We start from the raw sequence: 16736 nt of genomic DNA on the forward strand, positions 1-16736 counted from the left end.
ATAATATATTATGGGACTCTCGAGCACTTGATCAATATCCAACTATCAATATCCTATTTTTGATTAACATTAACTATGGATAAATTTTTAAAACATATATAATTTTAGAAAAATTAATAAAAATATAGTGATAACAATATAATGATGGTAGTAATTAGAGCGGTGTATTAATCTATTAAAAATAGACACCTTTCAAAGATTTTCTTGTTTTTTTTTTTCTTTTTAATCTGATAAGCTGATAATATATGTTTTAAAGTTACAAGTCTGTAATTGCTATTGACCTGCTATATACATTTAATTGTAAAAATTTATTAAGTTCACATACTAAAATATAACTTTATAAAGTTTAAATGCTTAATTGTCAAATTTTAATAAATTCACATACTATTTTATAATTATCCAGCTTTTTTTTTATACAAGTTATCAGTCTTATATATTTAAATATTAATAATTTTTAATTTTACATATTAAATTGTAACTTTTAAAAGTTTAAATACTTAGTTATTAATCTTAATCATTTATATACTGTTTTTATAATTTTTCCTTTTAGTTAATTTATCCTTTCAAATGACAGGTCAAATATCCACCTAAATTATATTAAATTGCATCTTCCAAAAATTCATAAATTTTATTTATGATATATATTACTATTCATTAATTGTTTCACACCATTTAATATAGAAAAACGAAAAAACCCCTCTTGATAGGAGTGATAAGAAAATGAGGAAACTGAAAACCCAATTGGAAACCAAAAACGAAAAAAATTGGCAAATTGAGACTATTGTTTTTTTTGGTAATAGACTAAGCTGAAAAAAGTATTATATTATATTAGTCTAATTGATGACAATAAAAGATATTTTATGCAAGTTGTAACTTGCAAAATTAGATTTTATTTAATATAATATATATATATATATATATATATCTTCTACGTGGCAATATTATATGAATTCTAAATTATTATTTGAATTCTTAGAGAATTAATTATTTTAATTTTTTACTATTTTATATAAAGTATTATATTATAATTTTACACCTTAATTATGATATATAATTATTTGACTTTTCATATCCTTCTACTTTTTTTGAATTCGTTTTCATAACTTCCACTTTAGATAATTTTTTTTAAGTATTGGATTACAACATAAAATAGCTTAATTATAAATCTTAATTATCTTATAAGAATCATTTTCTTTCAAATTATTTTTTATAATTTCAACTCTTGATTAAATTTTTTAATTTTTATAATATAATAATTATCTTATTAATTAAAAAATTATTTTTTCTTTTAATCGTCACATTTGTACTCATTTATACTATTCATTTCTCTTGTCATTCTATCTTATATATATTCCATTGAGATTATTTTGATATAGTCTAGTTTTAAGTAAAATAACTTTATTAATAGAATAAATTTTTATATTAATAAATAATTATCAAAAATAATATTTAAATTAGATTTTTATGCAATTTAATAAATCAATTTCTATATATATATATATATATATATATATATATATATATATATATATATATATATATATGAGAGCAATGTTTTAATATTATTTTTATCTATCCGATATGTCATGTCATATGATTTCTAAACTATTTTAAAAAAAATTTATAGAGAATTAATCTATTCTAACATTTTTTTTTACCATTTTAAAGAGTATTATATTACAACTTTCAACATCTTAATTATGATATTTAATTATTTCATATTCCTATACGCTTTCGAATTCTTATTTATAACTTTCACTTTAAAATAATTTATTTTCAAGTATTATATTACAATATATAATCCCTTAATTATAAATTTTATGTATCTAATACTCATTTTTCTCTACAAATTCTTCTTTATAATTCTAATTTTTTTTTTTTAACATTTTCTATTCTCATAGTTGAATAATTATCTTATCAATTAAAGAACTAATTTTTTAATTATAATATTTATACTTATTTACACATTTCTTCCTACTTTGTATCCTATCTTAAATATATTTCAAGAAATTATTTTGATTTAGTTTAATTTCAAGTAAAAATTTTCAGTTAATTAAGAATTAGTTTTTAAGTTAGATTTTCTATAAATTAGTAAATTAAAAAAGTAACATAAAATATTTTTACTTTTATATATGTAAAGTGAGAAAATATTACTAAATTATATACTTAAGATATATCAAATACTAAATCAATAAAAAGAAGATATTAAAAAAATAAAGAAAATCATCAAATATTAAATCAAGTTATAACAGAATAATTTAATATGATTCAATTTATATTATTAAGATGTATAGTTTATTTAATTTTATGAGATACTCCTATTTATTTAATTTCATATAAATGCTATGAATATAGAAAAAGATTAAAGAGTTCAAATTATAAAAAATTATTAAATCATATAAAAAGAAAGAATAAATTTGCTTAATTAATGAATTTATCATCATCAAAATTAATAAATACTTAAAAATTAAAAAAATAACATATTTATATATTCAATAAAAGATTCAATATTAAAAATATATAATATATTTATTTATTTAGTTATATAGTCAGCTAATATTTTTAGTATTTTACTAAATCTTTGTAGTATAATATTATTCAATTTTAATTTTAATAATTTAATAATTTTTATGACATTAAAATTAAACTGCACATAGGGTAAAGACTTATCTAGTGAGAGTAATATAAAAATAGATTTTTCTAAACAAAAACGGGGATATGCTAATAGGACATACTATTGTATGTCGAAGTTAATGTAACTGAAAACCTATAGAATTTATGCTATCTGAAAAAATTTGTGGTAATAGAGTAAGCTGGAAAAAAATATATTATATTACTGTCTAATTGATGACATATAAAAAATATTTTATGCAAATTATAATTTGTAGAATCATATTTTATTTTAAAGTAATATAAACGAGAGTAATGAAAATAGGGTTTTCTAAAGAAAGGGGATAAGATAGTGGAACATATTTATCTAAATGAAAATATTTAAATTTGTACATTTAAATTAATGGAACCAAAACAATTTTATAGATCCTTTACTTACATACCTAATTTTATAGGTATTCTTTATCGTTCTCTATAAAAATCATTACTTCCTCATTTGCTTCAAGTTCATCAAAAATAAAATGCAACATATAGACATTAGAAGCCTCCTAAAGAAAGTTTCATACTTTGAAAAGTATGGACATCGTCTAAAAGCATTGTTAATATACATTACTTACTAGTTAAAATGTTCATAACCTATAATCAGGATATTCATAGCTTATAATTAAAATGTTCATAACCTATACTAGTTTATGTACTTTTAGTATAAAACATTTCAAAAACTACATGGGAAAAAAAGATCAAAAAATAGGTAAATAGTGAAGAATTTCTCAAGACATTTTCTTGAAATTTCTATGGCAATCGTCCAAAAATTATTGTTGATTATGGTGTGTATTGCATGAGGCACATGAAAACATTTAAAAGAGATCTTCTAAATTGGAATGCAAAACTGACAAAAAATTGTAAGTTTTAAAGTAAAATTAGTTCTTATAATTACTACAACTATTATAGATATTAATACTTTTCATTGTTAAATTGTTATTTGTAGTTTGATGAATTGAAAGTCCTTAAAGTAAAATATTGTTCTATTATTTTCATGTCAAATTTCAATATCTACAATAATAAAGTTCTAAAAGAAGGAAAAAAAAGTTTATTGAATGGAAGAAAAACCAAGCATAACAGTGGACATATTTCATCTTTTCTTATATTTTAACTGTTTAGGAACATATTTTATTTTCTATAAGATTTTAATTTCTTTTTAACAATGAAAAATTATTTTTTTATAACATTGTTATTATATTTCTTAATACTTTTTTTATTGATAATCAAATATTCATAATAATGAACATAAACAAGACCTCTTGATGAATAATCTTTAATTAAGTATTGAACAGACCAGTAATGTTTATTACACTGTGTTAAAATGTTTATCATCATGGAAGCATGATAATTAACATTCCTACTCATAAGATTTTAATTAAAATTTTATGTTCATTTCTCTTTAAATAAATATCACTGTGATACTATTAAATATTCATAAAAATATACGGTTAAAATATTAAAACTAAAACATAATAATAGTTATTATAAGAAAGTAAAATATTAAATGTACATAATATGTTCTCATTATATTAAAAAAAGGCAAACAAAATTATAAAAAAATCAGTTCTTGTCAACTATTCGAAGTATTAAAATCCAATGAATGAATAGTTGAAGTATAAGTTCTTGAATTTAGAATTGCTATAATGTTTACCAGTTCTGAGCTGCCAGAACTTGGATGTGTAAGATATTTCTCTCCAACTATTTCATGAACAGTTTTCTAAAAAAATAAAAAAAAAATAAATTAAGATAAATATAACAATCTATAAATTAAAAAAAAATTCAACAAATATAAGTACCTGAATTGAATTATGTCATTTTTGTTTGCAATGTAGCCATTTGAACATTTTTTTTCTACGCCCTTTGGTATGATTACATTTTCTCTCTATAACGCTCTTGACCTTTTAATTACGCTGACTTTTTACTTTATGAATAGGAAGATTTTGAATTTTCTCAACTGATCTTTCATCACAATATTCCAAAAAACAGAACCAACTTCACTCACAATATTACTTTTTGCATTATCAAAAGCTAATTCATATTGTTCTCGAACTTTAATATTATGTTCACTGATTGAAATCAAAATTTGAAATTCACTAGCCATTTAAATTTTCCAAAGTGAAGCAGCTACACCAGATTCATTTGATGAATATAAAGTCATAAGAATATCTTTATCTCTACTTTCAATAACTCATTTCATCTATCTCCTAATTATATATTTATCTGGAGTAGTTTAAATACAATGAACATTCAATTCAATATACGCAAACAACAGGAGCAAGGAATCCTCACCTCTGAAATTATCTTGCAAGTACCATAAATCTTCAAAATATGTTGATTGTAATCAACCTCATGTTGAATCACATCCACATCTAGCTGCCAAATATGATATTTAAAGTTGCTATCATTTAACATCAAATATTGTTGATGACATGCAACCCTCCTTATAAATTGCTCTTTAAACAAAAAATAAATTCCTATTGTGTATATCTCCCTAGCATGTGAAAGGAGCTTCATATGATTTATTACCATAGTTGGTTGACCTACTATGCAGTATAAATCTTTCACATTTTCTTTATTTTTCCATTATGAGATTACATCAACAAATAAATTATAAAAGTCAAAAATACCGATAGTTCTAAAAAGTCTTCTAGAAATAGAATTATTTGTTGTCTCACTCCTTTGCAATGATAAAACACCACTTGAAAAATAGTCTTTACTAAAAGCAGGGCACTATTTATCTCTAGACTTGTATAGCTTTTCTATCCAAGAATTATTGTAACAATGAAATTTTTTAACCAATCTGCATGAGAAAATATTGATGAACATTTTAGATAGAAACAATGTACATTGAAATACTAGATAATGAACATTAAGATATATACTGATGAATAAAAGGAAAAAATTAGAATGAACATTAATCAAAATGAATATTAATTTCACAGATAATGAATAATTAGGAAATACTTTAGCAATTGCAGCAGCCATGATAGAAGATTGGTCTGTCATTATTATTTGTGGATATTTTCCTTCTATAGATTTTTAAAAAGTGTTGAAAAACCAAACAAAAGATTTGATTCTCCCATTCAATAAAAAACTACATCTGAACATAATATTCATGCAATGATGATTCATACCTACAAAAAATTAAATTAATATCATATATTTTACTATATTAATATCAAATGTTCATGATGGTTACAAGAATCAAAATGAACATTAAATATTAACAGGATATAACGGATCTCTAAACAACTCATAATCTTGTTTCATTTGCCCATCTCTCTAAAAGAAGCTACATAATCTTGTTTCACTATTCATCTCAAAATCAAAGAAAAATTCATTTTCATTAGATTTTTTTTTTTTTTGAAAATTTCAATTAAAGCATTCGAATCACTACTATCCAATTTGTTCATATGTTCCAATGCCAAATGATTATAAGCATCCCTTACTGTAAATCTAACTAATGGTGATCCTTCTAATTGATTTTTCAATAATCTAATCTCATCAGCCACTCTAATTCCATTTCTTTTTTAAATCATTAAGATAATTAAGTTGATTTTTTGTGATTTTTCTATGAGAATGGACAAGGTGGATTTTATTAGCTGGACATAGGTTATGATTTTATGTTTTTTTGGTGTTTGTTTACAGTCCAAACTCCTTTTTCATCAACACAAAACTCTATGAGAGCTCAACAACCAGTATGGATATCAAGTTTTGAGAAAGATTAATTTTCCTTACATACAATTTCCTTTATACCAGCCTTTGTACAAACAAATCTTTTCATTGTTAATGATTTGCCAGCTACTTTATACCCTTACTTACTCTTCCTCACACCAAAACCAATTCTAAATACATAATCATTATATAAACAATAAGCTTCATCAACAAACTTCACAGACGTGCCCAATAATTTATCACTAGAAGAATCATGTTCACAGTCAACAACAAATAAAAACAATGGACATTATAACAACAGTATATGAACATTGTAATTTAAAATAATGAGCATTTATGTAGTACATAATGAAAACTCATTTTAAAAAAACCTGCCAAACAATAAAATAATTTTACTTGACTTCCTAGATGAATTAATATTTTCAACCGGTGATTCATTTACTAATATTATTTGTACATTACTCATTTGTAAATTGTTCTCCATTCATTAAAAACTTCTTCAATCTAACAACAAAAACAGAGAAATATATTTTCAAGCATTAAGAAAGAGATGATTTTAATGGAGGAAATAAGAAGAAAACGAAAAGGAGGAATCAAGAAGAAAACGAGAAAAAAAAAGGAAAAAAAAAGTTGTAAACAGAAAAAAAAAAAAGAAAAAGAAAAAAACGAGTTGAAGATGTAAAGTTTCTGTTATGGAAACACAAAATTCAAAAAAATCAAAGTTTTAATTATATAGGGCAAACAACTAAAATTTCACATGTGTGATGAGAACCTAAAATCAATCAAAACATCACCGCATGGATCTTGGGTCCATAAAGCTACATGGATCCTCGCAAAAATCTTGCCACTTAAATCTCAAGTATAATTTCAAAACTTATTGAAGAAAGAAAAGAGTTTTGAATAATTCTTCGGGTCTTTTTCTGATAATAATTTGAAAAGCAATATGCACATCATATTATAGGACAGTTTTAATTGTTCTTTACTCTGGTGGTGGTTGTACACAGGTTATTATTGTAATTATGTAGTGATATAGTTGTAAACTGAATGTGATGATGGTGATTGGCGACGGTGACGGTGAGATAAACGGGAGAATTCTATTTTTATTTCAGATTTAAAATTCAGGGAGCGAGTTTTCTGCAATTTATATTAAAGATGCCATACGCAATGCCATGGAAAAGAAGAAAATTGAAATTGTTGGAACAAAAAGAAGGTGACGACAGAAAGTAGGAAAGAGAATAAACAAGGTAAGACAGTATAATCAATACAGAAACTATTTCCAATGACATGGGATTAAAGAAACAAAGAATTGGAAATAAGACATGAACATAGTACAAAAAGCCAAGTAAACTGATTAGGAACTTAAATCCAGACTTTCAGACTTCAAAAATTTTATAAAATAAGATAAAGAATTAAACAAGAAATGCTGCTATATTTTTCTTTTTCTTTTTTTTTTCTTTTTTTTATCTATCTTGAATTTTTGGACACAACAATTTTTAGGAACTATCTTCTCTGGAAGTTAAGGAACTTGATTCCATATGCAAAGACAAACAAGAAAAGGAGAACGAAGCCAATATGGGCAGCAGCGACTGCTCCAAGAAAGTCATATTCAAATCCTAAGGCTTCCTTCAGGAATTCCTTAACTGGAATAAAACCTTGTCCAGGTATCTCAACGTTATCAGAAATTTTCCCCACTTGAGATGTGATCAGACCATATATTGTCCAAGCTGTTGGCGAAGCCCAGTAGTACCATCTCCACCATATTGGTATTTCCTGCACCCAAGTATTATTTGATGTCAGATTTCTTTTAGGAACTGCATGGAAATAGACCTATAGTTTCGGAAGCAGTACTGAAAAACAATATGTTTCTATTTTGTCTTGATTTCTGTTTGCAATGTAATTGTATTTCGTGTCTATCTGTTTATGGAAAAGAACTAACCGTCCTAGGGATGAGGAAGCCAGAGAACAGGTTCCAGAAGCTAAGGAAGAAAGACATAACAATGGCAGCAATTTGATGTCCGGGAGTGAGAGCGACAAGCATCATTCCGTACAATGTGAAGTACATAAAGCACATGAATATGAAGAAGTAGAACCACAAGAAGTTGTCAGCTTTCCATGGGAACCCAATCATTGAGTATAGCAATAAACTGTAAACCAGTGTCTGGATTGCAACATAAATTGCCTCTATGGCAACCTGCAAGGCACCGGATACAGGAGCATTATTGGCATTAAATTCTGCATATGACTTGAACTCAAGGTTTGAGGTGGGTTTTCTATTTTAATTTCTTTTTTATTATAAATTTACCTGAGCAAATGCATAAGGCAATTCTGAGTACATTCCGGCTGCTCTCTCGCGGTAGAAGACTGTTCTTTCTACTGCTACTATAGACATTACTGAGGAAGTGTTAGTGGCTCCAAGGAACATGACAGCAGAATACATGGCTCCAAGCAAATTCATTAAATCTTGTTGTTTTTGCCTGTTTGACAGTATAAATTGCAATCAGCTTTAGATGATTTGACCAATTAACATAGATAGATAGTGATATATCTGGTGCAAATGTGCCTTGACAATATGGCTCTAAGAGGTCGGTAGCTTAAGTAGGGTAAACATAATCTATTTAACGCCCAACTCAAACCCATGACCTCCTAATTATTTAAACAACCTCAACCTTCCGCCAAAACCTGCCATCAGCAGATGGCTCCGCAACACTGCAGAATTTTGTAAGACTGGCCTGGCACACAGAGTCAAGGATGTTCCTTTCTCCTCTGAAAATCTCATGAATGGAATTTCAGAAGGAAGACCTGCAGCCTGCTCAAGTGGAGATGTATGCAGGCCATTTCAAAGTGCAAGAGGGACCTTTTTTCTTTTTTTTTTTTCTCTTTGTTGTCTGTCATCACTTGCTGCTGTTTAACAGCATTGCTAACTAGCAGTGAAAAATGAATTAGAAATTCTGAACTTACGTCTTTTGTCCTTTATCCCAAAAAATAAGTCCAAATATGAAACCAACTGCTATTGTCATGAACAGTCGGATAGCATTGTATCTTGGGTTCTTCCAATAAGACCAATGCTGTTTCACGAAGCAAGCTTTGCATTGAGTGAAGAAATCTTGAGAGTATTGTGTGGGGAAATTAAGGTCCTTAGCTCCTGGTGCTGGAGTACTTAGTTCTTCAATAAGTTCCTGATTCCTCCTGGTAAAAATCAGGGACGCAACCATAAGTGATCATCATAACTAGGAGCTGATTTGATGAATATCAAACGCAATTAAATTGCACCGTCAGTCCTGGAATACTAAATATGCAGGAAAGCATGAATTTGAACAGGTTCCGGTCTTACTGGAATAGCTCAGAATTGGCATATATTTCTGCAAAATCTACATCAAGTTGAGCCTCTGCTGCTGCAGAACTGATTTCTAGCATCCATGTAGCAGGATTATAACCAACCGTAATCTTAGGAACGCCTGGGACAGCCTGAAAGATGTCAGAGATATTATTCGTCTTTAGTTTTATTGCACTTTTTATAAATAGAATGAATCAAAATTCTCAGGAATCCAGTATATGCGTAAGCTAAACATTAACAACATGTCCTAATTAAGTAATACTCACTTCAAAGTATTCTATAAGTTTGTGAGACTGGCGACCAAGGGGTCCAGCATAATTGACTTGCCCTCCTCTCTTCATCAGCAATAGCTGCAGACAACAAGACATAATGTCATGAAGAAGGCTGATGAAATTGCTAATTCCAAACAAAAAACAGGATTTGTGCAGGAAGACGTCAAGTACATGAGACTAACAAATACCTCATCGAAAGCTTCAAAAATATCAATACTTGGTTGGTGAATTGTGCAGACAACAGTTCGTCCTGTATCAACTGTGTTCCTCACTGTACGCATAACAATTGCAGCAGCTCTAGCATCAAGGCCGGATGTCGGTTCATCCATGAAGATGATGGATGGATTAGCAACCAATTCTACAGCTATAGTGAGTCGCTTTCTCTGCTCAGTTGACAAACCATCTACTCCTGGAAGACCTACTATAGAATTCCTCAATAGGTTCAGCTCGACCAACTCCATGACCTCCTCAACAAACATCTACAGCATGAAAGATTAAACATGGTAAGTATGTAGGGCATGCATGCAGGAATAGTCATATTGAAATTAAGAAAATTAGATCCTTATGGAGATGGCTTGCCTTTCTAGTTTCGGACTTAATTTCCTTAGAAAGACGCAACCAGGCAGAATACAGGAGGGATTCATAGATGGTAACATGTGGAGAATGGATATCATTCTGCTCACAATAGCCGCTAATCCGAGCAAAAGTTTCTTGCTTCTTTGGATAACCAGAAATGCTGATACTTCCCTCAATATATCCTCCAGTTTTTCTTCCTGCTAAGACATCCATCAGGGTGGTCTTTCCAGCACCACTTACACCAACAAGAGCTGTTAGAACACCAGGCCTGAAAGCACCACTGACATCGCGCAACAGCTGCAGGCGGTCCTCTTCAATGCCTTGACTTTTCATTTCCTAACGGGCAAATCAAAGTTCCATGAATAAAAATTATACTTTGACAGATAAAAAATTCACCAAACTGCTTAGACTTGACAGATAAAAAATTGCTTAGACTGAACTCATATAAAGTTATATTCATGGTTTTCAATTTTGAGTCATGTAATTTAACTAGCATCTTATATTATGTTCCTTCAGGTACTGCAAATTGAAGAAGCAAGAATTCAGAGAAGCAACTTACAGCAGGCATATCAACATAGTAATTCACATGACTAAAAGCTAGCGACAAAGGCTGGAAGGGCAGCACCATTCCTCGTTTCATAGGTGCATGCTCTGTGGCTGCAGCAGGTGGTCTTTCAGGAGTATTCTGCACAGCCACATCAGTACCTGCAACCATAAACAAACTCAGAGACCAAAAGCTGACAGAGTTCTAAAGCCATATCTAACTTTCAGTTCCAGTTACAATACATCATCCATAAGGACAAGAGTAATTAACATACTAAATACAAAATAAATTAACATGTTCTGATTTAAATAAGCAAGATGTGACCTTCATATAATGGGGCAGTTGACAGCGAAGTCATTTCAGTGGACCTGGTTTTGTGTCCAGTAGATGACATCTTCTTCTTACTTTCGTCATCTTCCAGAATAATGGATTTAGAATCTCCCAAAGCTGCATTGATTATTATAAATTTCCATCAGATCTCATATTCTATCTACATAACTGATACAAATATTTGTATCAAACTGATGGCTTACGATCCAAATATGTCAGTGCCCATACGAAAAGGATGTTGAAAAGCAGAGAAAAGCCCACAAGTGCTGCAACAGATATCCAATACCAGTATTCTTCCAAGAACATGCCTCTCATTTTCAGAAGAACCTTTCCAACTGTAGGTTGAGAAAATGTTGGATCGTTATTGGGCTGCAGCAAGCACAGATTGCGCATTAGATAAAGCTAACCCAAGGAAAGAAGGAAATATGGGAAAGCAATCATTTGTTTTCATATTCCTGGAAACTTACAGCACTCCATCTTTCATCAAGAAATTCATTGATGACTATGGCATTCTGCCCATACATCATAGGAGAAATATAGTAGCCCCAGATCATCCATGGCTCAATATCATCTGCAATAGAATATGGAAGTTCATATTTACTTGCACATCGAATGGATGTAGCTTCTTCAACCATTGGTTGAACAATATAGACTAATACAGGAAATTAGAGCTGCAGATATTTATGACTTCTATCAAAATTAAAGAAACATAAATAGCATGAAAGAGAAATTAATTAACCTCTGGCAACAATGAATCCACCAAGGACAAAGACCACGAGCAACGTGAAGGTACCAAGTGTGTTTGCCACAACTTCTGTTCTTCCAATTGCAGCAATGAAACGGAAGAGTGATAGAGCCATCTGATGCACACTGAAGAACGCTAGGAATTGTTTGAAAAACCTGAACATTTTCAATGTGTTAACAAGCATAACTAGCAGATAGAAATGGGTCATGCCTCACAATTAAAACTAACGAGACATGCAATTTTATACACCATATAAATTTTTCATTAATTGAATGCACATACCTACTGGCAGCTGGAGCAAACCCAATAGTGTAATATGTGAGGAGAATCCATATTCCTGACTCCAATAAAGAGATGGGGATCCTAAGCACCCAAATTGGCAATGCGAAAGCCCATGCTGGATAGAACAAGAAATCTCTCTGCTTATAGAAGACAGGAAGCCTGAACATAGTCATTGCCATCTCTGCCATGCCATTGAACATAACATTGATGAGACTAAAGAACAGGGCACCATAGAATTTTCCTCCATCTTGTATGCCACCGACCTTCATTTCAGTTCTCAGAAACACAGTCATGGCAATTAGTGACATGATAGTTATCTGGGTTGTCTTGAATATATAAACAAAAGAGTTTCGCTTCATTAATAGCAGCTCTCTTGCAAAGCAAGCTTTAAAGAGTTCCCAATTGGAGATTCCATACTTCTTCTTCTCCAGTGCAGCCGGATGAGCACTAGATCTATCGTAGGGAACTCTGAGCTCTTCAGTGAGCCTCTGACCAATGTGGAAGGACCTGAAGCGCTGTGAAAACTCTGGCACTGAGATATATCTGTAAGCTTGACCTTTTCTGCACCAGTACTGTTCTTGATCCTTCTTGGAAGTTACCTCTTGTAAGAAATCTGCAACTCCTTTCCTTTCGGGGCATCTGAAGCCAACACTTTCGAAGAATTCAAGGACATTCTCTCGCGGACCCTGGTAAATTATCTGACCCTCTGAAAGTAGGATAATGTCATCAAAGAGATCGTATGTTTCAGGTGCAGGTTGTAGAAGAGAGATTATCATGGTCACTTCCATTATGTGGACCATTTGCCTCATAAACCTGACAATTTGGTAAGTAGTTGAACTGTCTAGACCAGTTGATATTTCATCCATGAATAGAGCTTTAGCTGGTCCAACTAACATTTCTCCTGCATATTATTTGGAAAAGACTTCTCAAATTACAGAAACACTTTATACATAAATAAGTCTTGGAAGTTGGAATATTTCAGAGCAGAAATTTTTTTGATATTATCAGAAAATACCTGTGGTAACACGCTTCTTTTGTCCACCAGAAATGCCTCTTCTCATACCATCGCCCACCATAATATCAGCACAGATGTCTAATCCTAGAATCTGTGGCAGTACCTTAATGAGTCAAGCTCCAGGAAAGGAAGTTTTAGATAACAATTGCAATGCAGGGAACAAACCTTGAGGACATAGTCAGTAACTAGACTGCCTTCTTGGCCTGCAATTGCTGTGGCTTTCATGAATGCATCAATCTCAGGATCTGGCTTTATTCCTGCTTCAATTTCTCTTCTTGACAACTCTGCCAACATTTCATATCTAGTTCCAACACCCAAGCAGCGCCCTGAAAAGTCTAGCGTCTCCCTGACTGTCATCTCACCATGGTGCAGATCATGCTGGCTGATATAAGCACATGTTCTTTGCGGAACAAATTCATGCAATTCATGACCACAGTAAGTGACCCTTCCTGTTACCTGATCACAGAAAGACAGATGATTGAGCCTGAACATCCATTTTTCTTTTCATCATTTTGAATAAGGATGATGTTGCAGATTAAAAATCTTGAAGTTTTTATGGATTTAAAAGGTGAAAAAGTCAGAACAAACTCGTAGATCCTTGTCCATCTTCCCAGCAAGTGCCTGCAGCAATGTTGTTTTGCCTGATGCTGGAGGTCCAAGAAGCAGTGTCATTCTGACGCCAAAAAACAATATATAAGGAAAAAGAATGAGATGAAATTATTTTAAGAATTTTATAGCTAGAAGAAGCACAATTATTCCATCTATAAACCACAATTACATGAGATGCTTATATAGCTTTGTTATTCCTTTGCTGCAAAACTTGTTTTATGTTAAACGAGAATTGGGAAGAATTACTACTAAACTAGAATTATATTAAATCAGAGATGTACCTTGATGGTTTCACTATCCCACTCACATCATGGAGTATCTTGACAACCCTTTTGTTAGATGGAAAAATTCTAAGTAATCCAAGAATTCCCTGATCATACACAACAAACAGAAAAATTACTGAATTTATGAGTACAAACACCAAAAGCACCAAATCAATAGGAAAGCAACATCTTCTCCTAGAATCTCTAATGACCGAGTATTTTGAACCGCATAATTTATATTTTGTAATTCAAGTTTCAAAGGAAGAATTGGACAGCTAAAACTACACAGTAGAATTTGACAATCTATTGCATACTAATTAGCAGACAGAGTAAAGTACCTCTGCTGTATTCATGGCAGCATTCACTAGAGTTGGAAGTGCCCTTGTTCCAACATATGCATCTCCTTCTACTGATAAATGCTCAAACCGAACTTCAATCTTAGGTATCTCAATCCCAACCCTATTAATAGCCAAAAAAAATCAAGAAATTTTCAAGAGAAGAAAAAAAGACTCAAAATTAAGATAGCATTGAGATAGAAAGCCTCACCTGTCAGTTCTTTCTCTAAGCCTTTGAAGAAACCTTTCATTGTCTTCTTCAACGACTTGAAGTATACTTTCTATGAGTTGCTTCTTGTCTTGCATTCCAAGATTAGTAACATCAATCTCCTCATAGTCAATTCTTCCATTATCCAAAACCTGCTTCAGCATCCCTTTCCTTAACCTATCATATGTTGGTAATCTCTCTATTGCTGCCCATTTCAACTCTTCTTCATCATCCTCTCTCTGACTCCTCCGAAAGACATCTCCTTGAGTACCCCACACTTCGCGAATACTAGCAGAAGCCCAACTTCTTCTACTTGCTGATGATAGACTTCTGCTCATTGATCTTGTGCTCAGTGACCTCACTGACCTTGCAAGCTCATCTCTCACCGATCTTGCAAGCTCATCTCTAGTAAAAGGTTCTGCCATGATGACTGTATATTAAGTTATTATTAAAGAACTTGAACACCAAGAAAAATTCAGGCACTGTCCCTTTTGGTACTATATATGAAAATAAAAGAAGTAACAATATCTAAATTCTTGAATCACCATTGGAGGTCCTCTTCCTTTTGGGTTCTATGTTTGGTGGTGATGAACATGAACAAATTCTTTATGGTTAATATATGTAGGTGAAGAAAGATTCCAGAACTGCATGGTAGTGACAGAAATTGGTATTTAGAGATTTGAAAGATACACAATGAAGTGATTCACAATTTTGTCAAGTAATAGGGAAAAGGATATGATTCAGATATGGAAGTTAATGTTTATTCTATTTCATGGCGTTGTCATCCAGGAATCTGAAGACGGCCTAAAAAGGACAATAAGATATTTTTGATCCTAGTATTTTAGGTAATATTTTCTTTAGGTTCTATTATTTATCTTTCCTGTCTTTGACTTAGTACGCAGGTAGAGTCTCAAAAGGACAGGAAAGTTCTGAAAACCTGCTAATGCTGATGGATTCTTGGAGCTTCTCTAGTTCACAATTTTTTCGTACTCAAAGTGGCAGACTTCTTCCCCAATCTACTTTCTCATTTTCTTACAGGGCCTTTATTTTGGATCACTTGTCAGCACCCAGTGGCATAACCGTGAAATACTCATAAAGACAATTGCTAAATTATTCTGGATTAAAACTATATATTTTAATTATATTTTTATTAAATTATAGCTAAGCTAGAGTAAATCAATAGATTTAGAAATAAATAATAATTTTTTTCTTAAACTATCCTGATCTATAGCCCAATCTAGCTCCAAAATAGTTCCGCTCTTATGTGAGTAGATAAACATAAAAATAAAAATTTAATCTAATAGTTAGCATGAAAAACAGTTAAATTTAAAATCTTACAATGGTGAAAATAAATTGAGCGGCAACTTCAAAGTAATTTCGCCGATATCAATACATGAATATAAAATAAAATAAACTTAATCCAATAGTTAGTATGGAAAGCAGTTAAATTTCCCGAAAACATCAATGATCCTCCTAATAGAGTATGATTTGGAATTGGCTTATAATGTAAGGTAGGCAAGGATTTGTATGAAAATAGAAAAATCATGGTGGCAAAAGCCACCAAGGATGGAGTTGGTATAAGTTTGGACCCACTAGGTTTATAAGTGAGGTTGAAAGACCATATCGGATGGCAACTTCTTCTCTAATGGAAGAAAATAGAAATAATGATATCTTAAAGGGATAAGTGGGGAGAGATGAGGGGCCTAAAATTGTGGAAAACACAATAAAGAAGGATGTCCCATCCTCTCTTCTAATAGTTTTCGTCTACCAATTCTATAATTTTACACTTTTACTCAAGTGGAGATATACCAAACATTTTATAAGGGTATTTTTTAGAGTTTCAATAAGTACTGGAAATTAAGATTATATGCTGCTGCTATGCATATAATTTCTTTT

The 16736-nt window shown here is 30.8% G+C and overlaps 1 protein-coding gene across 1 annotated transcript; it reads right to left on the reverse strand.

Annotated features, from left to right (window-relative positions):
• Positions 1-7653: 7653 nt before the first annotated feature.
• On the reverse strand, positions 7654-15836 carry LOC8275960 (pleiotropic drug resistance protein 2-like). Its single transcript, XM_048376103.1, has 20 exons — positions 14844-15836; positions 14636-14756; positions 14316-14404; positions 14014-14098; positions 13591-13881; positions 13426-13516; positions 12411-13311; positions 12123-12283; positions 11851-11954; positions 11587-11752; positions 11378-11500; positions 11069-11214; positions 10513-10845; positions 10122-10412; positions 9928-10011; positions 9659-9792; positions 9286-9513; positions 8630-8801; positions 8264-8518; positions 7654-8097 (listed from the first exon to the last, which is right to left on the reverse strand). The coding sequence occupies exons 1-20, from the start codon at positions 15263-15265 to the stop codon at positions 7828-7830; spliced, it is 4467 nt and encodes a 1488-aa protein (XP_048232060.1). The 5' UTR covers positions 15266-15836; the 3' UTR covers positions 7654-7827.
• Positions 15837-16736: the final 900 nt, after the last annotated feature.

The sequence above is a fragment of the Ricinus communis genome, chromosome 6, assembly GCF_019578655.1.
Source record: "Ricinus communis isolate WT05 ecotype wild-type chromosome 6, ASM1957865v1, whole genome shotgun sequence".
NCBI lineage: Eukaryota > Viridiplantae > Streptophyta > Magnoliopsida > Malpighiales > Euphorbiaceae > Ricinus > Ricinus communis.